Source organism: Lissotriton vulgaris, chromosome 3_1, assembly GCF_964263255.1.
Source record: "Lissotriton vulgaris chromosome 3_1, aLisVul1.2, whole genome shotgun sequence".
Classification (NCBI taxonomy): Eukaryota; Metazoa; Chordata; class Amphibia; order Caudata; family Salamandridae; genus Lissotriton; species Lissotriton vulgaris.
Window position 1 is genome coordinate 368,852,598 of NC_141689.1, and position 25,940 is coordinate 368,878,537.

Sequence of the window (25,940 nt, forward strand, 5' to 3'; positions counted from 1 at the left end):
GAACATAGAGTAGTAGATCCTTTTTTATTACCAATGGATTTCACTGCCTTTTTGGCTTCAAAATGTAAGATAGTGTATGGGAAAGAACATATTTTGCAAAATTTCCTCTGAATCACATGACAGTATGGGTATGACCAAATTCAGAGGTGTGCAAATAACAATTGCTTCAAAACTCAGACCCTTGTGCACTTTCGGAAATACATAGGTTCTCTTCATACCCATTTTTCATTCATCATATTTTACAATATGGCTGGGATGCCTGTCACCCCCTCCCAACACAATCCCCAAGGATGGGAAGACGGACACAGTTCTGAACTTTTGGAAGGCGGGAGGGAGTTACCCTCCCGGCCGTATTTATTAAAATATGGAACAAAATTAAAACATTAAAATAACAGTTTCATATCATGTACAATTTTCTTTTATTACATTTTGATGAAGACATGTTCTTTGGCTAACCTTAACAAATCTCTAGTACAAAGGTTTTCCTAGCCGAGTCTAACATCCTGCAAATGCATACTTTCTAAATTAAAATTGTACATCCTAGCATTACGGGCCAACGGCAAGGTCGCAAACGGTGTCAGATCCCCACTACCAGAACTCTCCCCCTCACGGCGTGTGGGCGGCCGCGCAGGGGACTGTACCCTCTGTGCCAACTCCAATTTCCCTTGTCTTGCGGGGGCCCCCATTTTAACTCGACGCCATCTTAAAGGTCGTCCGAGGACCAGTGTGAGGTGTCTGTAAGAAGGCAGCGTGGACCCCCCTCCCACCCCACACTGTCTATCACATCCGCCGTCGCGGATATCCGGGCCCCGGGAAATTCGTAGGAGGGGCAACTAGCCGCCTCCTCCCCTGGAAGGGGCCTATGGCTGTCTTCCCTTAGGCGACCCATACTTAGTGGGTGCCGCCTCCCCGTGGGAGGGGCCAATAGCCGCCTCCCCCCGGGCGCTCCCATCCATAGTGGGTGGCGCGCCCCCTCTAGGGACCTTAAAATTACTGCTCACCGATCATGACCTTACCGCCCGACCAAAAAATAAATACGACATTTGTTTACCTACTAAGGAAGAAAATGAACTGTACATTGCAATATTTGTCTATATTACTATACATTCATCACATCATTAAACTAGACTGTTATCATCCGCTAAACCAAGGGAAGAGGATGTTATCAAGCAAATCACTTTATTGCAGTACTAATGTTGCCATAAGGGGCTGGTGGGTGGGTCAAAATTGCTCCTTGTTCCGTCGAGGGCTCACGTGCAACGAGTGGGTGCAGCTTCCAAGCACAGGAACAAGAGGATGCTTCTTCGGATTCCTGCTCTCTTTATTCCTCTTCGGGAGGGCGTGTACCCTCCTCCGGTACGCCTACTGGGCGTGGCCAACGGTGTAGGTGTCTAGGACAACCCCTCTTGGGCGGGAAAAGGCGCGCCCCGGCTACGCCTCTTCGGGCATACCAGCCGTGACACGCCCCCCGCCCAAAATGGTTTCCCGGGGGATCCGGGCCCCCTGCCATACGTTCGGGGGGTCCGAGTGGTCGCCCCTTTCCATATGGCAGGGATGCCTGTCACCCCTTCCCAACACAATCCCCAAGGATGGGAAGACGGACACAGTTCTGAACTTTTGGAAGGCGGGAGGGAGTTACCCTCCCGGCTGTATTTATTAAAATATGAAACAAAATTAAAACATTAAAATAACAGTTTCATATCATGTACAATTTTCATTTATTACATTTTGATGAAGACATGTTCTTTGGCTAACCTTAACAAATCTCTAGTACAAAGGTTTTCCTAGCCGAGTCTAACATCCTGCAAATGCATACTTTCTAAATTAAAATTGTACATCCTAGCATTACGGGCCAACGGCAAGGTCGCAACCGGTGTCAGATCCCCACTACCAGAACTCTCCCCCTCACGGTGTGAGGGCGGCCGCGCAGGGGACTGTACCCTCTGTGCCAACTCCAATTTCCCTTGTCTTGCGGGGGCCCCCATTTTAACTCGACGCCATCTTAAAGGTCGTCCGAGGACCAGTGTGAGGTGTCTGTAAGAAGGCAGCGTGGACCCCGCTCCCACCACACACTGTCTATCACATACGCCGTCGCGGATATCCGGGCCCCGGGAAATTCGTAGGAGGGGCAACTATCCGCCTCCTCCCCTGGAAGGGGCCTATGGCCGTCTTCCCTCAGGCGACCCATACTTAGTGGGTGCTGCCTCCCCGTGGGAGGGGCCAATAGCCGCCTCCCCCCGGGCGCTCCCATCCATAGTGGGTGGCTCCCCCCCTCTAGGGACCTTGAAATTACTGCTCACCGATCATGACCTTACCACCACAGGCCGGATAGTTGACCGGCTATCCGGCCCCCCCACAACTCCTACTAAAGGTCATGCTTTTACAAACCCCTTAACCAAGCTATGAAGTCTCCTATGAGTAAGACATTCCCCTCCCGGGACAAATGGACCCCATCATCGAGATACATGTGATCCCCCCGAATACATCCATGCGGAATACAGTGCAACTGCGCAGAGCGAAACCACCTACCAAGTTTGTTATTGACCTTTTTCACTGACTGGTTCAGTGCTGACACCGAGAGGCCCCCCCGCCACACCTTCCTGGGAATCATGTGGGACCATGCTATTGTGCACCCCGGGACCCTTCTCGCCAGCCAGCTAACAGTAGATAAAACTCGCTCGAGTAGTACTCGCCGACCGAGTGTCACCAAGTCATTGCCCCCCAGGTGTACTATGATTACAGATGGCGGTGACCTCTGCCGCCCTAACAGTTCCTCAACAAAACATTGAAACTGGTCAATACAGAGCCCGCCCCTTCCGTGGAAGGTCACTCTGTACCCGTATTCCCCAGCTGCGTGAGTCACGTCACCTGCTTTGAATACGTCCCCGGCCCGCCTCACGTATGAGTGGCCCACGACCAACACCACTCTCTCCTCAGCCGGTGATCTCTGACCGCTCGTCCCCAGGTGCCGGGTCGACTGCACAGTCCGCCCCGCATAGCATGCTCGCGAAACTGTAAACCAAACAGAAGACAAGAAGCGTGAGTGCATGACATTGACTTCACAACCGCACATACCTTTTATAACAGTTCGAGGACCATCGTCCCAGTTGTTTCACCTTCTCAACACTCTGACCCCCGGCTGTAGCCTCTGTAGCAGCCCCTATCCTAAAGGAATGGGTCCCGAAATCGCCCGGGTCCAAGCCCGCCGCTGCGATTGCCATTGTTAGCACCCTCTGAAACTGAAACCTCGTCAGTGGGGTGGCGTCGATGTGTCTCAGCAGGCTACCCCCCCATGTATCCGCCCTTCGCGCCAAATATTCCTCAACGCGACAGTCTTGGACCTGGCTATTGTGACCACCATTGAATCACCCTTAATCAGAATGTGATCCCGACACAGACCTCCCTCAACATCTTTCTTATTTCTTGCCACCAGCTCGCTCACCCGCATAGCCCCATGGAACTCTAATGCGAAAGCGGCCCGGAACAGCACTGCCTCGAACTGGGAAGAACATGTCGCGGGGAGTATCGACATCAGCAGGGACAACCTGTCTAACCCAATCGGGCGCCTCTCGTCTACTCTACGACCCTCAAGGCGTTGCCAACCACGAAGGGCTTTCTTTACCAAAAAGGACGATGTCGGGTCCTTGATGCCATGCGCCTGCGCCATGAATGAAATGGCGGCCCGGTGCCTATTGGCTGTTGCCACTGATCGGCCTTCTCTGTGTAGTGCTCCTAGAAACTTCAGGACATAATCCTCCTGACCCCAATTGTCCCCCCCTGCCGGACCCAAAAATGCACAATAGGAACGAAACGCTCCTTCGTATGCCTTCCTTGTCCTGGGGGCTAAGCTTGCTGCCACGAGGTCTTGTAATCCGGGGCACCGAGTAGCCAGAGTGCTTCGGGAAATGGTGCCGCCGCTAGGTCTGCGGAAGGTAGATAACCCCTGAAAGCCTGCATGTGTGAACGAGAGAGTGCATCAGCCGCCTGGTTTAGTACACCTGGCACATGCTTCGCCCTGAATTGCACGTTCAGTCTCATGCAAAGTAGTACAATTTCCTTCAGTAATCTTAATATCCACTTGCAGCGTGCTGCCTGACTATTTATACATTCAACAACAGTCATATTATCGGACCAAAACACCACAGAGCGATCTCTGAACTGATCCTGCCATGCCTTCAGAGCCACAAAAATGGGGAACAACTCGAGAAACCCAATGTTACCTGTGAGACCGCTGGTGTGCCACCACGTCGGCCATGTCTGCGCCGACCATCGATTACCAAAGATGGCGCCAAATCCCACGCTCCCCGCCGAGTCGGTCCACAAACCCAGCTCGTCCGAAGAAGCTGGCGGCTTGTTCCACACCACTCGACCGTTGAAGTCCGCCAGAAACGCCAACCATATGCGCATGTCCTGGCGAACCTCTGCCGACAGTCTTGTGCGGTGGTGCCCTTCCTTGAGACCAACCATGGCTTGTGCTATGGAGCGGGAAAAGGGGCGGGCCATTGGTATCACTCTTAGGGCAAAGTTAAGCTGACCCACTGCTTGTTGTAACTGATGGAGAGTAACTTTCTCTTTGCTAATGCACAGTTCCAGGGAAGCCCTGAATTTCGCTACTTTCCCCACTGGCAAACGGAAACATCCCTCCACAGAATCGAGCTCAATTCCCAGAAACTCAAGTGAAGTAGATGGTCCAACCGTCTTACCTGGTGCCAATGGCACCCCGAATTCCTTCATGAGAGTGCAAAATTCATGTAAGGCCTGCGCACATTTTGTGTCGCTGGCTGCCCCCAAGAACAAAAAATCATCCAAGTAATGCATAACATGGCTATGGCCAGTGGCTTTGGTGAATGCCCATTCCAAAAAAGAGCTGAATTTCTCAAAATAAGCACAAGAGATGAAGCAACCCATTGGCATACATCTATCCATGTAGTAATGGCCCTGGAACACAAAACCTAACAGACGCTGATCCCGTGGGTGTACCGGGAGCAACCGGAACGCTGACTCGATATCTGACTTCGCCATCAGCGCTCCGGGCCCCAGGCGATTCAACATGGCGACGGCATCATCGAAGGATGCGTACCGCACCGAACAAACTCCTGGGTCAATCGCATCGTTCACCGAAAGACCCCTCGGAGCTGACAAGTTATGGATCAGCCTAAATTCCCCCGGGTCCTTCTTGGGGACCACTCCCAACGGGGAACAGATGAAATTAGTTACTGGCGGGTGCCTATATGGGCCGGCAACCCGGCCAAGGGCAACCTCTTTTGCAATCTTCCTCTCAACCACCGCTGGATTATGCTGAACCGACAGTTGGTTTCTACAAAGTGGTTCCCCACGAAAATCCCCCGCCGGGATGTGGAAACCATATGAGAAGCCGTCCCTCAACACCCCAGCGGAGACATGATCAGGATATTCGTTTAGCCAGGGGATCATTGCCATGATATCAACGGGGTAGGTAGCGGTACACAATGGTCCCCCTCAGACCTGTTTGGCCCCCCCTCTACCCCCTGTATCACTATTCCTGGATCTGCACGCACTCTCGGGGTGTGAAGAACTTCCGCAACCTGCACACATATGTCTGAACTTACATGTCCCTTGTGGCCTTGTGCAATTGCCCCTGTTAAAATTCCAACAGACCCCTTTCTTACCCCCATTCCTTGGTTGGTGGTCACCAGCGGGGCCCGCTCGAAAGGGCGCCGCAGGCTGTTGGCGGGAAGGCCCCGACCCATTCCCGCCTAGCGAGGACGACTTCGTTGCGCCCGGCAGGAGCTGCTTCTGCCAAGAGATCGAGTCGAGACAATTCCACGTCAGAGATGAATCGTACTCCTTGGCCTTACGAAACTTCATATCGTAACCCATCCACTCATTGCCCTCATACGTTTCATAAAAATCCATTATTCGTGCCTGATAGCAGGATAATTCGGGCAAAACCTCGGGCTTACGTTCCCCAATAATTGCACTAAACATCGCAAAGGCCTTGGCCCAATTTGAGATTGTATCATCAACCCTGAATCCCGCCATTTTGGCTCGCCATACACTCGGGTGCCACAAATCCTTCTGTAACTTAACATACTCCATCTCGCGATGGTCAGTCAGCAGAGAAAACATATTTACATACTTATCAGCCCATATCAATTCTTTCGTGGCCAACGGTATATGTTGGACCACCTTCTCCCGTCTTGAGGGCAAAGACCCCTCCCTTGCCATTGGCAATGCCTGCTTACCCGGCTCCATTGCTGTTCCCGCTGTTTTTTCGACGCCAGCTGCCGGTCCTTCCGAGGTCACCTGTGGGTGGACAAGAGAGAGATTTGCCTTCGCAGCATCTCGCGACTGCCGCAACTGCTGCATTAGTAACTTGGCCTCTTCGGCCGCGTCTCCCGGTGCCGTAGCACCCCCTGTTTTTCTGCCAAGCCATGCGGCCAACTGGGCGGCTAATTCCGGAGGCATGTCCTCCTCGCTGGCGGGCGTAACAACAACCGGAATCGGTTGGCCCGCGTCCGGGATCGGTACCGGGGCCTCGACTGGAATGACCGGGCTTGCCGGGGGTAACTCGGGAACCGGGACCTCCCCCCTGCCGTCCTATTCCTGACCCTTTTACCCCTTCCCGCGGGGACAACTCCCAGTAATGCAGGGCCTATAACCTTCTTCGGTTTGCCCGTATTATTCATCGCTGCCATCTGCTTCTTCATGCTCGCCATGTCCTTTATCAGCATGCGAAGCATCTGGTCAGTCCCGGACTTCTTTCCCGCCTTCTTGCCAGGCATTGTTAACGGCTATTCGATCCCCGTTGCTCAACACGGTCCTGGATCCGTAGGCTCGAAGTCGCTGAAAGAGAAACACAAGAATTACAAGTTCTCAAAATTGCTCCTTGTTCCGTCGAGGGCTCACGTGCAACGAGTGGGTGCAGCTTCCAAGCACAGGAACAAGAGGATGCTTCTTCGGATTCCTGCTCTCTTTATTCCTCTTCGGGAGGACGTGTACCCTCCTCCGGTACGCCTACTGGGCGTGGCCAACGGGTAGGTGTCTAGGACAACCCCTCTTGGGCGGGAAAAGGCGCGCCCCGGCTACGCCGCTTCGGGCATACCAGCCGTGACACGCCCCCTTCCCAAAATGGTTTCCCGGGGGGATCCGGGCCCCCTACCATACGTTCGGGGGGACCGAGTGGTCGCCCCTTTCCATATGCATTGCTGCATGGTCAGTACATGCTGAAAAGCCATTCCAAGTTGCTGCTCAATTGTTGGCTGTGGGTATGGTGGGTGTGTTTTTGGAAAACCTAAAACCCCTACACATCCTTGTGACTTCAAGGGCCTGACAGACATAATTGTCTGTATACTGCTTTGTAAATCGGCCATTGTGGCAAAAAAATACAGGTAAAAACATTGTCCCCGTCGCTATTTTTTTCCCATTTTCCTTTTTTTTCAAAAGATCAGTGTGTTTGGGAAAAAGTTCAGGCATCAAAACAAATAGCACTTGCTGAATTCAGATTTGTGTCTGCTTTTCAGAAATGTATAGATTTTCGGGTTCACCAATGGGTGCTGCACTTGTTTCCACCACGAGCAGCAAATAGATTGAAATCACAAACATTTGGAAAATTTGACTTCTTAGAAAAATGCAAAAACTATGGTAAAAACTTAAGTAATTAGTGTTGTAGTTTGAGAAGTGAGTGGAAAATCTAATGTTAGTTTAAGGGAATTCCTTGCTTTCAATGGTAAATTAGCAAGCACTGTATTGGTCACACCTGCAGTGCCCCAGAAAGGGTTGAATACCCCATTGCTAGAAATTGGGTCTGTAGTTGGCAGTGGTCCAAGTAGGGACTACAATCTTAGTCAGGGTAAGCTAAGTAAACACTAATAATTAACCCTCTGGTAGCTTGGCACAGAGCAGTCGGGCGTACCTCTGTGCATATCTCTCTCCCTCTTTCCCTCTTTACACCTTTACCTCTTTACGGCTTTACCTCTTTACCGCTTACCTCTTTTTTTTCTCCCCCCTCCCACACGCATACACAAAAATACTCCACATAGTTTTAGCTAATTTTTTCATGAATACATCAAGACCAAAACAACAAAAATCCAAATAGTAGAACTGGAGTTATGAATTTTAAAAGAATAAACTAAAAATAGTAGCACTGCAGGTTTACTTGAGGTCACGCTGGACTGGGGCAAATCCAAAATTCAGGCTGACCGTAATTGAGGGAAGACCTGCTACATGACTCGCGTGGGTCCCGCTGAGAAACTACCCTGAATGGAGCAAAGCATCAACGTCTTGATGTGTTGACGCTGATCCGCACAGGCGATGACAAACCCTTTTAAAATACAGACACTGCATTGTTGTTAAGCCTCGCTGTCCGTCGTCATCGAGCTGCGCAGTCTGTCGATGTGATGTCATCGATCTGCTCCAGTGTCGAAGGGCAATGTGTCGGTTCTGATCGACGCAAAGTCATCACTGCATCGATTTTGATGGTTCTGAACAGCAGAAATCACATGTCAAGGGCCCCGTTCAGGATTGGCACCACTTGGCAGGGCATGACTCACAGATGGCAGAGTCCAGGTGCTGTTGAGGAGTTGAAGGTAGTCTTAGATGGCTCTGAGACTTCAGAACAGGGAGCAAGTCCTTAAAGTCACTTTCGGTTCAACTGAAATGGGTCCAGTCCTTGTGATCAGCAGGGCAGAAATCAGCAGGTAGCAGTGCAGCTCAGCAAAGCAGAAAGCAGTCAGGCAAAGTGGCAATCCTTGTGGAACAGCAGTCCTTCCTCCTAGTGGAGTTCTGCACAGGTCCAGTAGTGTAGGATCAGAGGCTTAGTACTTAGACCCAAATATGCCTTACAAGTGAGGGTTAATTCAGAGCAGGCCCTTGAAGTGCACAGGCCCCCTTTCATCCCAGCCCTGTGTGCCAGGCTAGCTGTGTGTGTGTGGGGGGGAGCTAATCAGCCCTTTGTGTGGGAAACAGGACTCTGTCTGTTCAGGTTTAAGTCTCAGCTCCCGCTCCCTCTTCCTGCAGAGGAAGAGCTAGTAGAATGTATATTGATGCAGATGAGTTCTCAGTCACACCCTTCTTTCCTGTGTTTTTGGCTGTCTAGGGGGAAGCACAAAGTGTAGGTATCCCCCATCACAGATGTGTATTGGAGACAGGCTGCAAGACACACTGAACTTTCTAAAAGTGGTATTTCTAAAACACTTATGTTAAATCCAACTTTACCAGTACAGAGGATTTATCATTGCCATTCCAAAGATATGAAACATGATGCAGCTACTCTGTTCTAATCAGAAATTGCAGCTTAAGTGTTTTAAGGTCTTCCCAATGCTAGCCTACAAGAGGAGCAGGCCTCCGTAGCGAAAAATGAATGTAGCTGTTTGTCACTACCAGGACCTGTACAGTTTAAAAGTACATGTCCTACGTTTAAGTTATACGGCACCCTGCCCTTAAGGGTATCTAGGGCCTACCTTAAAGGTGGCCTATGTGTAATGAAAGGGGAGTTTAAGGCTTGGCAAGTGGTTTTAAATGCCAAGTCGAAGTAGCAGTAAACTGCATGCACAGTGGTAAGCCTTAGCAGGTCTGAAAGGCTATGCTTGTCGGTGCTACAACCAGTGCTGCAGGACCACTAGTAGCATTTAGATTACAGTCTCCGGGTATATGGTATACCACTTTATAAACCACTGTTAAGTAAACTAAATATGCAAATTGAGCATGCACCATTGTCACCATGTTTATGGGATACGCACGTGCACTCAAGCACTGGTCAGCAGTTGTAAATTGCTCAGAGTACTAAGGCCAACAAAAAGATACAGCAAAAAGAGGAAGTTAGCAGGCAAAACGTTTGTATGGGTGTTAGACTACCTTCTAACACCCATAGATTGGTAAGTGTGTGGTATTTATTGGCGTACTGGAGGGCAGTCTGAAACAGATTTTTATTTAAATTCTTGCCCTTTTAAAGACCAACATCGGAGCCTCAAGTTCAAAGTCCCCTGCTGTCAGGGTATGTAAGTTTCATTTTTATACAAATAGTATAAATTTGGTGCAGGACAGAATAACAATTCTATTCAATGGTTGTCTCTGTTTCGGTATCACAAGGGTATCTGAGGAACAATGCCAGGTTCTTTTCATAGACTGGGTTACATGTCATCGGGGGTAACCTCTCGACCCAAAAATGTAAATGTAAAAAATGACCAGAGTTTGATAGGTAATACTTTAGCTTCCTTGAAAAACTCCGATATATTTTTACAACTGCGTATAACCTCGAGAATTTGCCCATAAGGAAGTAAGCCCTGGAGTGATCTGGGATGGTGACTTGAATACGATAAAAGGGGATTCCTTTTGGTTGGCACTGAAAGAAAATCATATATGTTCATTATCGGATTTTCTTATAAAGTCAAGCACAGGTGCCTCATAGTGGGATGTACGTTGTTACAACGCATGCTTTTACCACGCATGCCTTTACAACGCAGGCTTTTCAACGCAAGTCGTTACAACGACTTGCGTTGGGGGGTGCTGGATAGTGAATAGTTTAATTTACTATTCCAACTCCAGTCCCCGTGGATAGTAGAGAATGTGTTGGATAGTAAATTAAACTATTACCTATCCTACAGCCCCCCCCAGCGCAATTCGTTGTAATGACTTGCGTTGAAAAACCTGCGTTGTAAAGGCACTGCGTGGTAAGAGTTGCGTCGTGAAGGATGTTTCCCCTCATAGTGCATCTTAAATGTCAACACCTTGCAGTGAAGTAAGGCATGTATTTAGAAGTGATTGTGTACATTGCCATATTATGAACCCTTGATTTACAAAGAGCGAGCGACCCGAAAATACCCTTGAGGGCTTGGGTAATTAAAGTGAAAAGGTAAAGTTGCCTTCAAGGGGATTTATTTTAAACGTATTTGGTAACTTAAATTGATTTTAGAAGGATGAATTAATAATCCTTATTATGAACCAATCAAGTGCTATTTAGCTTGTAATTCAATATAGATACTTAGTTTTATCAGGACACAACATACAAACAAAGACACAAGGTGTATTAGAAAAATATAGTTTTATCAAAAAATCATCGAGATAAGTGACTTCATATACAGATAAGTAAACAGATAAAAATTAGGTCTGTGGGTACACACATAAGTAAATTGCTACGTGACTCAACCGAACCTAAACACCACCTATCCCCCAGCACATTGAATAAAACAAGACAGGGATAAGATGTACGGTCGACTTTTCGGTTTCATAAGAGTCAATTGTAGAAACCATCCTCAGGACTGCTGTCAATTATGATCTGTATAGAGGTATTGTAATCTGAAATTAAAAATATTTACAGTTACAAGTCTACACTAACTATATTCATTACACCTTGGTGACAAAACAAAATATTAACGACATTTACAATACAGTGACACAGTGATCTATACAACATAGAGAACATTGTGAACCTAAAGTTCATTTTTTGATAACAGACATTTCAGTATTGACATATGTACATATTGTTTAACTTAAGCAAAGCCTTGTATGAATCAAGGAGTTGTTTCCACGCTTGGTCATTTATCCGCGAGTCATTGAGTAGACATACACAGGATTCATGATGCTAAAGCCTTGTTGCTTTTACTTGTGCAAAAGAAATAGCTTTGTAAATTATATATTTTCCAAAATCCTCTATTTCATCGAGGTTTGTAAGTACCTGAGTGGAACAATTCAGGGAATCAAGTTATTAATATCTTGTTCACAGTCTAAACATCCCAGTTTATAACATGGACCAAAGTAAAAGGCTGTCTAATAATACATTTTTAGTAGTCGATTTCTTCAAGTTATCATGCGGATGTTATATGGTTTGTAAGTACCTGAGTGGAACAATTCAGGGAATCAAGTTATTAATATCTTGTTCACAGTCTAAACATCCCAGTTTATAACATGGACCAAAGTAAAAGGCTGTCTAATAATACATTTTTAGTAGTCGATGTCTTCAAGTTATCATGCGGATGTTATATGAAACCATATTAAACACGTATCAATGGACAGTCGCTGATTACATATCACTTGACAGTAGCCTCACTATCACTGTAAGACTGAGATGGCAGGGAGAGAGGTACCTGAGATTAAATATCAAGGGAAGAGTATAAGATGACTCAATTTTAATTCAATTTTAATCCAAAAATAAAATAGTTTACATATTCAGTGTATTCTGCACCTTCTTCGCATGAAATACGTACTGTAAGTTACACTTTGTTAAGTTGATTGACTGAAACATAAAGGATCAGAGATATTGAATCCGCCCATTCATAAGGCTGGTCAGAATGCCTATCACATAATTAAAAGACATACCTGCGAGTCGTTCAATATCTTGACTCAAAATCCGAACACAATCTATCGAGGATACACGCAAAGTCGTGTCTGATCTTCACACATATGGAACATAAATTCAACTAGCCATAGGACGATAGTCTAGAAGATATTAAATGGTGTCAAAACGTCAGTGTCTCAATGGACCAAGAAAGTAATAGTTTGTAGCGCAGTTGGTGGTAGTAGTCTTACCTAGTTAAACTGGCACAGGCAGAATGCGGTGTACTCTTCTATAAAACCAATGTGGACGCAGAACAAAGTCAAACCCGATCGTATCACGTGAGAGAGATTAATTTCAGGACAGATATTTGCCAATCCTGTAGCAGTAGTCTAGTGAATAATGAAAGCGGTATACGAGCGTCAGTGACACAATGGACGAACCGCGATTTAATCTACTTGGTAATTCGTCGGTTCAATCTTACCTAGTTACGGCAGCAGTGGCAGAGAGTAGCGCAGCGTCTAGTCGATTCAGGACGAGTGATAGCTGCAATACTCTCTACCATTTAAGGGCGGCGTTTGGAGATCCAAATAGGACTGCACTTGGCAGCCATATTGGACTAGTCAGGAATTTAAATACAACAGATGGTGTGTATGTCGGTTTGCAAGTCAGATTAAATAAGCGCTACATATACATATAATGTAGCCAAGTGAGGGCCACTGGAAATTGTCGCTTACGTTTTAAAAGATTGAAAACATTGCGAAAAATTGAGATAATTTAGATAATTTAGGTAGATGGTCTGTCATTCGGATTTATTCATAGAACATCCGCATTTATACAGGTTGTTATAAGTATTCAACTAGCATCATAAAGAGACAAACATAGTGTACATTGATGACTAGGATCTTATAAATTCATAGAGACATATACAGACAATAATGTCTACATGTATTAATGTAAGGAATGCTATAAGCTCATTAGAATATACAGAGATAGTCAAACCTAGATGTATTATCTCCGGTAGTTCTAATAATAAATCAGTTGGTATAAAACATAGATAAGCTTATATAATTCAGAGATTCCATGGGGACATAGTGAGTTGTTCACGAGAGGCATGCTAAGGCATGCCATTCAGTTGCGGAATTCAAGCCTCTTTTGACAGTGTCAGTAAGGCAGATGAGTTTGCCTTCTCGTAGTGTCAGGATCCTGTCCATGTTATTTTGTCTCTTGTTTGGTTTTATCACTTCGAGAACCCACCATATCATATCAGTTTTCTTATGTCCTAGTTGCAAAAAATTCTCAACCAAGGGAGCAGTTTCTTTTCTGCAACGTATTCGCGACTGATGTTGTAGGATGCGCTTTTTTATTGGTTGAATTGTTTTACCCAAATAATGTAGCTGGCAGGGGCATTGAATGCAATAAACCACGTTTGTGGTATTGCAGTTTGAGAAATTTTTATTTGTGAATTGGACATTGTTAATTTTACAGGTTTTTACCGTCGTTGTAGTTGCACATGCTGCGCAATTGTTACATTTGAAGTGACCTACTACTGGACTAAGTTGCCTCATGTTATTCACGATATTTTCAACAGGAGTGCTATCATGGGCATGAATTAACCTGTCTTGTAAGTTAGTACCTCTTTAAACGCAAAAAGGGGTTTCTGCATAAATTCAGGAAATGAATGAAGTAAATTCCATTGTCTTGATACAATTTTCTTAATTGCATTTGAGTGTGTACCAAAGGTAGATACAAAAACAATATTGGTTTTGTTTGTTCGATCTTTGACCGTTAGTAGAGTGTCACGGTCGTAATACCAGGCCCTTTTCATTGATTTCCTCAGTAGTTTACCCGGGTAGCCGCGCGAGTGTAGTTTGTCTTTTAGTTTGTTAGCTTCATAGAAATAGTCATCTTGAATGTACAATTTCGTCGAAGACGAAGAAATTGTCCAAATGGTAGTCCATCTTTCAATGCTCGAGGGTGATGACTGGTATATTTTAGAAGTGTATTCCTCGCAGTTTTTTTGGGTGAATAAGGTGGTAAAAAGTTGATTATTAGTATCAACCTTAATATTTATATCAAGGAATGGCATTTCCGCGTTATGTTCAAGGGTAAATTGAAGATTGATGTTCCTGGAATTTAACCATATATGAAAATCTTTCAATTGGTCAACCGTACCCTCCCAGACTAGAAAAACGTCATCTATATAACGTAGCCATTTCAAGATGTTTGAGAAAAATGGATTAGAGGAGTGCCAAATATGTTCATCTTCAAACTGTGCAACATAAATATTTGTTATGTCCGGGGCAAAAACAGCACCAATGGCTACTCCTTTCTGTTGTTGGCTTCACTGGACTCTGAAATCCGTCCAGCTTCTACCCCCCTAATGCAATGGTCAATAAAGACATAATCACCTTTGAAAATGCCACACTTCTAGAGATAGAAAATCTCTTTAAGACTCCGTGTAAATTTAGGCCCAACTTACCCAAAGAACAACAAGTAGCTCTACAAAATCTTGAGAAGCTACCAGATGCAATACTTAAACCAGCTGACAAGGGTGGTGGGATAGTCTTATGGCAAAAATCTAAATACAATGATGAAATGTTGAGACAATTATCTGTCCCAACTCACTATACAAAACTGACCTGCAATCCGACTAAAAGATTGACCACAGAAATTACAACTTTGAGCCCGAAAGGTCTAGAGGGAGGTTGGCTCAATGAGAAAGAGGCCTCTTTCCTAGTCAATAAAACACCTACTATACCTGTAATCTATATGCTCCCCAAGGTGCATAAAGATTTAAACAATCCACCAGGCCGCCCGATTGTGTCGGGGTGTAACTCAATCCTCAAACCCCTGGCACAGTATGCAGATTTCTTTATTAGACCATTCGCTGTTGAACGCTCTACTTATATTAGAGACACTACAGCAGTAATAAATGAGGTTGAAAAATTTCAATTTGATCCAACAACCAACATACTTGTTTCTATGGATATAGAAAGCTTGTATACTAACATCCCTCAAACTGAAGTTTTAGATATACTCAACACACTTTTGGAATCTAGACCAAGGCCACACTCTGTCTCTACTGCTTTCATCTTAGAATGTACAAGACTGCCTCTATGTGAAAACTGTTTCCTATATCAGAACTCCTTCTACCAACAACAGAAAGGAGTAGCCATGGGTGCTGTTTTTGCCCCGGATATAGCAAATATTTATGTTGCACAGTTTGAAGATGAACATATTTGGCACTCCTCCAATCCATTTTTCTCGAACATCTTGAAATGGCTACGTTATATAGATGACGTTTTTCTAGTCTGGGAGGGTACTGTTGACCAATTGAAAGATTTTCATATATGGTTAAATTCCAGGAACATCAATCTTCAATTTACCCTTGAACATAATAACGCGGAAATGCCATTCCTTGATATAAATATTAAGGTTGATACTAATAGTCAACTTTTTACCACCTTATTCACCCAAAAAACTGCGAGGAATACACTTCTAAAATATACCAGTCATCACCCTCGAGCATTGAAAGATGGACTACCATTTGGACAATTTCTTCGTCTTCGACGAAATTGTACATTCAAGGATGACTATTTCTATGAAGCTAACAAACTAAAAGACAAACTACACTCGCGCGGCTACCCTGGTAAACTACTGAGGAAATCAATGAAAAGGGCCTGGTATTACGACCGTGACACTCTACTAACGGTCAAAGGTCGAACAAACAAAACCAATATTGTTTGTGTATCTACCTTTGGTACACATTCAAATGCAATTAAGAAAATTGTATCAAGACAATGGAATTTACTTCATTCATTTCCTGAATTTATGCAGAAACCCCTTTTTGCGTTTAAAAGAGGTACTAACTTACAAGACAGGTTAATTCATGCCCATGATAACACTCCTGTTGAAAATATCGTGAATAACATGAGGCAACTTAGTCCAGTAGTAGGTCACTTCAAATGTAACAATTGCGCAGCATGTGCAACTACAACGACGGTAAAAACCTGTAAAATTAACAATGTCCAATTCACAAATAAAAATTTCTCAAACTGCAATACCACAAACGTGGTTTATTGCATTCAATGCCCCTGCCAGCTACATTATTTGGGTAAAACAATTCAACCAATAAAAAAGCGCATCCTACAACATCAGTCGCGAATACGTTGCAGAAAAGAAACTGCTCCCTTGGTTGAGCATTTTTTGCAACTAGGACATAAGGAAACAGATATGATATGGTGGGTTCTCGAAGTGATAAAACCAAACAAGAGACAAAATAACATGGACAGGATCCTGACACTACGAGAAGGCAAACTCATCTGCCTTACTGACACTGTCAAAAGAGGCTTGAATTCCGCAACTGAATGGCATGCCTTAGCATGCCTCTCGTGAACAACTCACTATGTCCCCATGGAATCTCTGAATTATATAAGCTTATCTATGTTTTATACCAACTGATTTATTATTAGAACTACCGGAGATAATACATCTAGGTTTGACTATCTCTGTATATTCTAATGAGCTTATAGGATTCCTTACATTAATACATGTAGACATTATTGTCTGTATATGTCTCTATCAATTTATAAGATCCTAATCATCAATGTACACTATGTTTGTCTCTTTATGATGCTAGTTGAATACTTATAACAACCTGTATAAATGCGGATGTTCTATGAATAAATCCGAATTACAGACCATCTACCTAAAATATCTAAATTATCTCAATTTTTCGCAATGTTTTCAATCTTTTAAAACTTATGCGACAATTTCCAGTGGCCCTCACTTGGCTACATTATATGTATATGTAGCGCTTATTTAATCTGACTTGCAAACCGTCATACACACCATCTGTTGTATTTAAATTCCTGACTAGTCCAATATGGCTGCCAAGTGCAGTCCTATTTCGATCTCCAAACGCCGCCCTTAAATGGTAGAGCGTGTTGCAGCTATCACTCGTCCTGAATCGACTAGACGCTGCGCTACTCTCTGCCTCTGCTGCCGTAACTAGGTAAGATTGAACTGACAAATTCCCAAGTAGATTAAATTGCGGGTCGTCCATTGTGTCACTGACGCTCGTATACCTCTTTCATTATTCCCTAGACTACTGCTACAGGATTGGCAAAAATCTGTCCTGAAATTAATCTCTCTCACGTGATACGATCAGGTTTGACTTTGTTCTGCGTCCACATTGGTTTTATAGAAGAGTACACCGCATTCTGCCTGTGCCAGTTTAACTAGGTAAGACTACTACCGCCAACTACGCTACAAACGATTACTTTCTTGGTCCATTGAGACACTGACGTTTTTGACACTATTTAATATCTTCTAGACTATCGTCCTATGGCTAGTTGAATTTATGTTCCATATGTGTGAAGATCAGACACGACTTTGCGTGTATCCTCGATAGATTGTGTTCGGATTTTGAGTCAAGATATTGAACGACTCGCAGGTATATCTTTTAATTATGTGATAGGCATTCTGACCAGCCTTATGAATGGGCGGATTCAATATCTCTGATCCTTTATGTTTCAGTCAATCAACTTAACAAAGTGTAACTTACAATACGTATTTCATGCGAAGAAGGTGCAGAATACACTGAATAGGTAAACTATTTTATTTTTGGATTAAAATTGAATTAAAATTGAGTCATCTTATACTCTTCCCTTGATATTTAATCTCAGGTACCTCTCTCCCTGCCATCTCAGTCTTACAGTGATAGTGATATGTAATCAGCGACTGTCCATTGATACGTGTTTAATATGGTTTCATATAACATCCGCATGATAACTTGAAGAAATCGTCTACTAAAAATTTATTATTAGACAGCCTTTTACTTTGGTCCATGTTATAAACTGGAATGTTTAGACTGTGAACAAGATATTAATAACTGGATTCCCTGAATTGTTCCACTCAGGTACTTACAAACCTCGATGAAATAGAGGATTTTGGAAAATATATAATTTACAAAGCTATTTCTTTTGCACAAGTAAAAGCAACAAGGCTTTAGCATCATGAATCCTGTGTATGTCTACTCAATGACTCGCGGATAAATGACCAAGCGTGGAAACAACTCCTTGATTTATACAAGGCTTTGCTTAAGTTAAACAATATGTACATATGTCAATACTGAAATGTCTGTTATCAAAAAATGAACTTTAGGTTCACAATGTTCTCTATGTTGTATAGATCACCGTGTCACAGTATTGTAAATGTCGTTAATATTTTGTTTTGTCACCAAGGTGTAGTGAATATAGTTAGTGTAGACTTGTAACTGTAAATATTTTTAATTTCAGATTACAATACCTCTATACAGATCATAATTGACAGCAGTCCTGAGGATGGTTTCTACAATTGACTCTTAGGAAACCGAAACGTCGACCGTACATTTTATCCCTGTCTTGTTTTATTCAATGTGCTGGGGGATAGGTAGTTTTTAGGTTCTGTTGAGTCACGTAGCAATTTACTTATGTGTGTACCCACAGACCTAATTTTTATCTGTTTACTTATCTGTATATGAAGTCACTTATCTCAATGATTTTTTGATAAAACTATATTTTTCTAATACACCTTGTGTCTTTGTTTGTATGTTGTGTCCTGATAAAACAAAGTATCTATATTGAATTACAAGCTAAATAGCACTTGATTGGTTCATAATAAGGATTATTAAATCATCCTTCTAAAATTAATTTAAGTTACCAAATATATTTAAAATAAATCCCCTTGAAGGCAACTTTACCTTTTCACTCATCATATTGTGAACCCTTCATCAATATATCTCTTCCAAAGATGAATATGCTCTCTGAATGAATTCACAGGTTGCAAAATAGTGGGTCTCTAGGTTGTCCATGTTAAGAATCATAAAGTTGGGAGAAAAAATGGTTCCTGTCAATATTCCCTTCATTTATAAATATAATTGATTATAAAATTGGAAAAAAGGATGGCTGGCCTTAAGAGAGGGAAAAATGAAAGGTGTGGGGACTTGATGAGTGCAAGTGTCAAGGAGCTTTTGGATTAAAAAAAAGACCTTCAAGATGAGGAATGTTACTCAATATTGTGAGTAACCAAGAAGGAGGGAGCTGAAACAAAAGGTTTACCTTAAGTGATGTTAATACAGTCTCTTATGTAGCAGTGAATGGTACAAAGGTTTTTATAATGAAATCTGCATATTGACTAATGTTTTTTATTATAGAGCCACAACAGAGACTATAGGCCTGCCTGGTGGTGCATAGGTGTGTTTATTAATTTCTGGCAGTGTATATCTAACAGGAGTAATAGGATTTTTTGTATTCAGCAATAGAAATAAATTGTGATTTAAATACCCAGTTTCCTTTGTATCTGAAGTCATTTGTAAAATTCACTCTTGGATTTCTCTTTCAACTTTCTGTTAAGTTCATATGGAGTTCTATATTTGACAGTTCACTATACGTTTCTTGTATATACTCATTTATGTCTTGTTTTGTAAGACTATACTCCTCCTTTGTCTGCTGATTTTATGACGAGAGGACATCTTCTTAAGTGTTTCAAATGTTGTTCTTTCTTGGCGAGAGATATTGTGAAGAAGCTAGTGGTGTTTGTGTTGGAACCCAAGGATCTCTTTGGAAACTAATTTCCCAAGACGTACTGTCCCACCTTTAAGATTTACATATATTGTTTGATTAAATAATAAATTACAAATCTCCATTTGGAACTCAAAACATAGATATTGTATTTATGTGTGCTATTGCTTGATATAACTTCTTTTGAGAGTGACCATTGTTCCAGTAAAAGTTACCTGTACTCTAGGTCCCTTTGACTTCCATGTTTCCTTTCTTTCTTTAAAATATGAAGTATTTGAAATAAAAAAATATTTTTGGATACATAATTGTATGAGCTCTGATAATTGAACACTGGTAATTATTGACTAATGTTCTCCGATCATTCCGAAGATCGTATCTGATGATTCCATGTTTTCAGTTTTAGTGACCTGTTAAAATGTATATATTTCCATCACATATCTAAAAGGTTATTTTTTTACTTTATTTCAGGTTTATGTGCAGCTGAATATCATGTCATTTGTTTCTCCCAGGGACCTATGCCAATTGGGTTGTACAAATCATTATTGGTACATGATGGTCCGAGATCCAGTGTTGTGGAGGTATTTTCTCCTGCGAGATCTGCCCTCTTGGTCTTCTGTGGACTGGCATTCATTACCAAGTGCAGATATTTTAAAAACCTCCTGTTCAGAGACAAGTGATGGTACACCCCCTGATTACATGACAATGTAAGTTTGTCAATTCTCTAAAGCTGCACTATTAGATGCATAAAACTGCTTCTTGTTCCCATATAGAAAGATAGTTGTTAAAAATATTTTTACCCTCTACTGTGTCGCCTCTGTTAAGCCTCTTGCTTCAAAGATGTGTTCAAATGGCCCCCCGTGTTTTATTGATTGACATTTTACCTTCCATGTCTGAGACAAAATAGTTGATGTGCCCTACATTCTTCCACTTAAGTGCTATGCTGCATATGAACCCAGATCAGTTGACTGGGGGTGAGTGTTTAATTTGCTCGAATGCTCCGTCCATCATCCCCGTTGGTATTGCTTTGTTTGCCCTAAGTTGGCAGGGTATGCCCAGACGTGGGTCCCTTGCTAACTCTACCACTGGATTCAAGATAGCCTGGCTGATGAGGATTATGAAACCGAAACCGGTCCCAGGATGCTTGTTTCCAGTCCAGTGAAGACATGGCTTGGCAGTTCGGGCTGGACTGTTCCCAAGAGGCACAGGGGGAAACTGATTTGCATATGGCCATGTCTGAACTGGGGTGGTGGAGTGAGCTAAAGAATGGTGATGGATTAATCCCAGATCAGTTGACTGGAGGTGAGTGTTTGATTTGCTCAAACGCTCCATCCATCATCCCCTTTATTATTTCTTTGTATATAAACATGTGGCAGTTTTTTGAAACATAGTAATTCAAAAGTAATAGCAAAGAAAAAGCAGGTGCAGTACCCCACAAGACACCCTTACCTTTTTATCTCCTACTCAATAATTTGCATGAACGTGAGAACAGACTCAGTGCCTCTATGATCAACCTAATTTGTTGGTTATCAGGGATAAGATTTTTCTCAAGATAAGAAAGAACTGAATGTCATAAAGGGATGTTAAAGCTGAGACTATAATTATTGAAGATTCTGTAATCTATAGGACCTTATTTAGTAATGATTCTGTAATCTATAGGACCTTATTTAGTAATAGCATTGCACATAATTAAGGCAGGCTGGCAGCAACCAAAGCTGTTTAAAGGCATTTTTAAAAAATTGATCAGTTGTAGTTGTTGATCCTGTGACAGATTAATGGTGAAACTTTGAAAGGTATTTTGTAGGCAGCCACTTACTTTCAAGCGTCTTACATCTTTAATTAAATCACCACTGGTGATCTTCATGCTCGCAGAGCCAACCATTCCAACGTAGTTTTCATGCAAACCATAATCAACCTGGTGCTACTCTAGATGTCCTTTATTCAAGGAAAAGGACTGCTGCTTTTGAAGACATAATATTGCAATGCACAATGGCAATAGGAATAGGACTATGAAGGATGTCGAAAAGAGAAGTGAGATCAAATACAGGGTGATTCTTATACATTCAGAATGTTTATATACATCGATATTTCAAGTAGTATTTAATATAGATGCGTAGTGTCCCCAGGTGAACATGGAACTCATAACACCGTGCATAAAATTTTGTGACATTGAAAACGGGTTTCCATAATGACAAAGTCGACCATTGGTTTGGTACAAGTTGAACACAGCCATCTGATATAATAATCGAGACTGGTAAATGGTTCGCTATCAATTCGGTCGACGGCTTTTCAACCCCGTTAGCTGTGACCTCTCCATGCAGGGACATCTGTTGATTGATAACACATTAGAGTCTACCGTCTACTTTGTAATTTGCCTAGAACTTCTTCAGCCTCTTCTTCCCTGCGTAGCCTGCATTGGCTGCGCATAGAATCCAGGTCCAAATTTAAAGCACTATGCTTTATGCACCGTATCAAAGCTGGAAAATCCCCTCACTACCTATCCACTTTAGTTCAACAATATTGTCCTTGTCGCACCCTTAGATCCTCCACTCACTGCAGATTCTCTGTCCCCCGTTTCAAGCGTGCTAGAGTTGGTGGGCGCTCTTTTTCTTATCTGGCACCCACGCTCTGGAACTCGCTTCCCATCCCTTTGCGGTCTGAAACATGTTATCTTAAGTTCCGCAAAGGAGTGAAAACCTGGCTGTTCTCTCTGTAATCTGTTCCTTACATCTCCGTCTGCCTTCTATTACTTCTGTTCTCCTAGCGCCGGGAAACCCACGGGTAGCTGTGCGTTCTACAAAATCCGATATTATAATAATAGAGTAAATCACGTGGGGCCATAACCAGCTAGGACACTGGAATTATATGCATATAGGCAAACTGACAGTCTAATCCTCTCTCAGGTACTTACTCGAAGTGATATGAGTGCTTCCCAGGGAAGTGAAGGTAGAGGAAAGGGTACTCGTGTGGGATCCCTGCTGGGAACTAATAAAATGGGAAAAGCGTTTAAACTGTACGTTAAAAAATGCATGGAAAACTCAAGTGCATTGCACTAGTAAACTGACTGATCGAGATACTATGTACAAGGAATTAATCACAGGACTTGTAAGGTCGCAAGGAGACAGACTTGGTCTTAGCATGTCACCAACTAGGTTGGTGAGGGAGGGTTCTTTAAAAAAAAACATGAGTGACTCTTGTTGATAGCCCTTTACCTTTTGGCTTCAATCCTTTTTTTTTTTTTGTAAATTGAGTATTCCCCAAGGGCAAAAAGAGTAGATGCTAAAATTTCCCTCCTCTCCCGTTGTTTATGTATATGTGTAATTTCTCCTAAATCAAAATTCCAAATCGGAAGCACACATATTTTAACCTTAGTTGCCTAAAAAAAAGCAGCATGATATGAGGACAATGATTGATTGCATACTTTTCTTTAACCAGAAAAGAGTTATTCTGTGTGGCGTATTTTTCTAGGTCTTTGACTGGGGATTTGGTTGAGATGTATTTCTCCAACCGTCTTTTGAAGCTAATTCTGAGCTTTCTTGGTCCCTTGGTGTGAGACATCAGGACCTGTTTGCAGTGTGTCCCCACTCTTTGCCCACATTTTGACTACTAGATGCTGGTACCTGACTGATTGTGCTCTGGGTTTCTGCAGACCAGACCCAGGGCCTGTGCTCTGTGTAAAAAGTACATGGTAATTTGGTATGATTACAACTGGCAATGACAGACTCCTATAAGTCGCTAGTATATAAGAAGGTAAGGGGGAATCAAACTACATATAAGTCTAGTAAATAATAGGGCAGAGAGGTTTAGCGACTCAGTAGATTTCTTGCACTGGAGTGTGCCCAACTGTGGTGCCGGCTGTCATTTTAAAAGCCAGCCCTGCCTTGCAGGCTGCTTTTAAATTGAAATTATATATAAATTAAACTTTCGATTTAAAGGTACTTCCAAAGTATAAATCTACCTTATTTGTACATATGTCGCCCCTAATGCCCCATTGGTAGGGTGCGTTGTAACTTTAGGCAGGGACATTATAAAATATGTTTTGTAAGCCCTGTTGAGGGGAAAAACTGCCAATTTCATTTTTTCAGATTGTAGTGAATGGCACCTTAGACTAACAGTGTAATATTTAAGTATAAACATTTTTTGGAGCCACTTAAAAATAATCTTCTAGGTATCAAATTAATAGTTAAGATAAATCCAATAACTTGCCACTGGTAGATTTATAATTACCAATAACTGTGACACAAAAAAGTTATTAAGCCTCTTTTCTGTGAGCTAACATCCAGCCTTTTAGCTGTTTTTGCTGGCCAGGCTGCTCTAATGAGGTGTGAAAAGCCCTGCTGGAGAGACAGTGGCTTTTCTGTGGGCAGATAAGTACAAACTGTAGAGCAGATGGCAGGAAGAGGGTGAGGGGTAGCCAAGCTGGTCTTCAAAGGGCGAATGACACTTTAGGACAGAACAGGATGACCTCCACACCCTGCCACCCCTGTAATTAGATAAGGGAGATGGTTGGAAGGGGAGTGTTTAGGAAAATTAGCTGCAAAAGTAGCTTGGGTTAGCCTGACCCAGCTCCTCTGGAGATACTTTCTCCATTTTAGATTTTGAGAGAATAGTGCTTTCTAGGACAACAATATGCCATACTTTGGAGGAAGTGGTCATGCGCCTGGGTGGCACCCTGCATCTCATTGATCAGTGTTGTCCCCCTGCTTTGACGCCTTGGAAACTTGATAAATATGGAAGAGCTGCATAGCTCCTGAGATCTGCTGCCTGAAACTACAAGAAGGACTGCCCTGCTGGAATCTGGATCTGCAACTAAACGACTGCACTCTGATGGACTGCACCTGCCACACAACCTGCTACTACAACCCTAAGGACTTTGCCTTTCTTCAAGAAGGATTAAGGAGTGGACTGTCTCCAAGCTTTAGGTTAACCGAGCCTACCTGCATCATTTCCACCAAGATTCCCTAGTCTCCATCCTGGAGTGTTTTTAGTGGACTTTTAAGGATTTGGCCAGGTGAATTGTGGAGATAGTAGTCCAGACATCTCAAGGACAATCTAGGAGATGCCAGACCCTTGGGTTTGTGTTTTGGATACATTGAACTCTCAAGAGGAACTTCAGGAAGTAGTTCCAGAAGTTTGGAGCAACTTTTGGAAAAGGCTTCATAGGCTGACCGACTTGACGTCGCGAGTCAAGCCAGCTACTTTCAACCGCGACCAGAATTTCAGGTTAAACCTGCTGAAAGCTCCGGAGCTGCAGACTTCCTGGATTTGACCTAAGGCATTGCAGAGTAGCTATCCGACAACGATGGATCGAAATTAGCCTGCTGGAGGTGAACGCTCTATGTTGAGAGAAATATTTTCCAGAAAAGTTTCTAAGTCCGAAGGTAAAATTTTGAGCCAGGCCTCCCGCTAAGTGTATCTGACCAGAGCTCCGTCGCAGTCTGCCTCACACTTTGACTTTGTCCCGGTCAAGCATGACCAGATGTCCCAAAGTGGCACTATCCCCCGGGCAGGCGCAAGATGTCACTGTTTGTTTTCCTGTTGAGGCGGAAGCCGGGAGGTTGCTGTTGTGTTGTGTTGCCAGATTTACATGTGCTAACGCTGGGCCTCGCTCGCGGATTTTATCGCGGCGCTTCCCCCCCCCTACTTTTAATTCACTTTGGAAACCATTTCCTGCACTCTGCTTTATTTTAGCAGTTTTAAACTCACCTACTCACTTGCTTTCCCCCGCATTCCGAGTGGTACTCAGCCGAGTCAGGTGCTGAGTCCCTCGGTCCCGGGCTTCCGGCAGCGGACATTTTGGGTTGGGAGGCATCACACTCTGCACTAGAGGTATTTTATGGAGACGTTCATACCTCCGTATCAGTGCCGGAGTCACGCCAGAGTCCAGTTCGTCTGCGCCCGTCAGCGACAAGGAGGCGCCAGGGGCCAGGTACGCTGCTCCCTCACTCCCTCTTGCCTCAGGAGAACCCCTATATATCCTCTCTTCTTTACGAGCCCTCAAACCCCCCTTGGCTGACTTGCCATCATTCCTCCTCCCCGGAAACGCTTGTAAACGTCCTAGATTGCGGCTGTAACAAGATAGTCAATCATCAAAACATCTCGGATACCGCCAATAAACGGCCTTCCTC

The 25,940-nt window shown here is 43.4% G+C and overlaps 1 protein-coding gene across 3 annotated transcripts in view; it reads left to right on the forward strand.

Annotated features, from left to right (window-relative positions):
* FBXO4 (F-box protein 4) overlaps positions 1 to 25,940 on the forward strand; it is a 164,179-nt gene that overhangs the window by 10,337 nt on the left and 127,902 nt on the right. For 2 of the 3 annotated variants that reach the window (XM_086960588.1, XM_086960590.1), the window contains exon 2: positions 20,284 to 20,519. In XM_086960588.1, coding sequence (XP_086816714.1) covers positions 20,284 to 20,519 — 236 coding nt within the window. The remainder of the gene's footprint in view (positions 1 to 20,283; positions 20,520 to 25,940) is intronic. The other variant, XM_086960589.1, reaches the window with a different exon arrangement.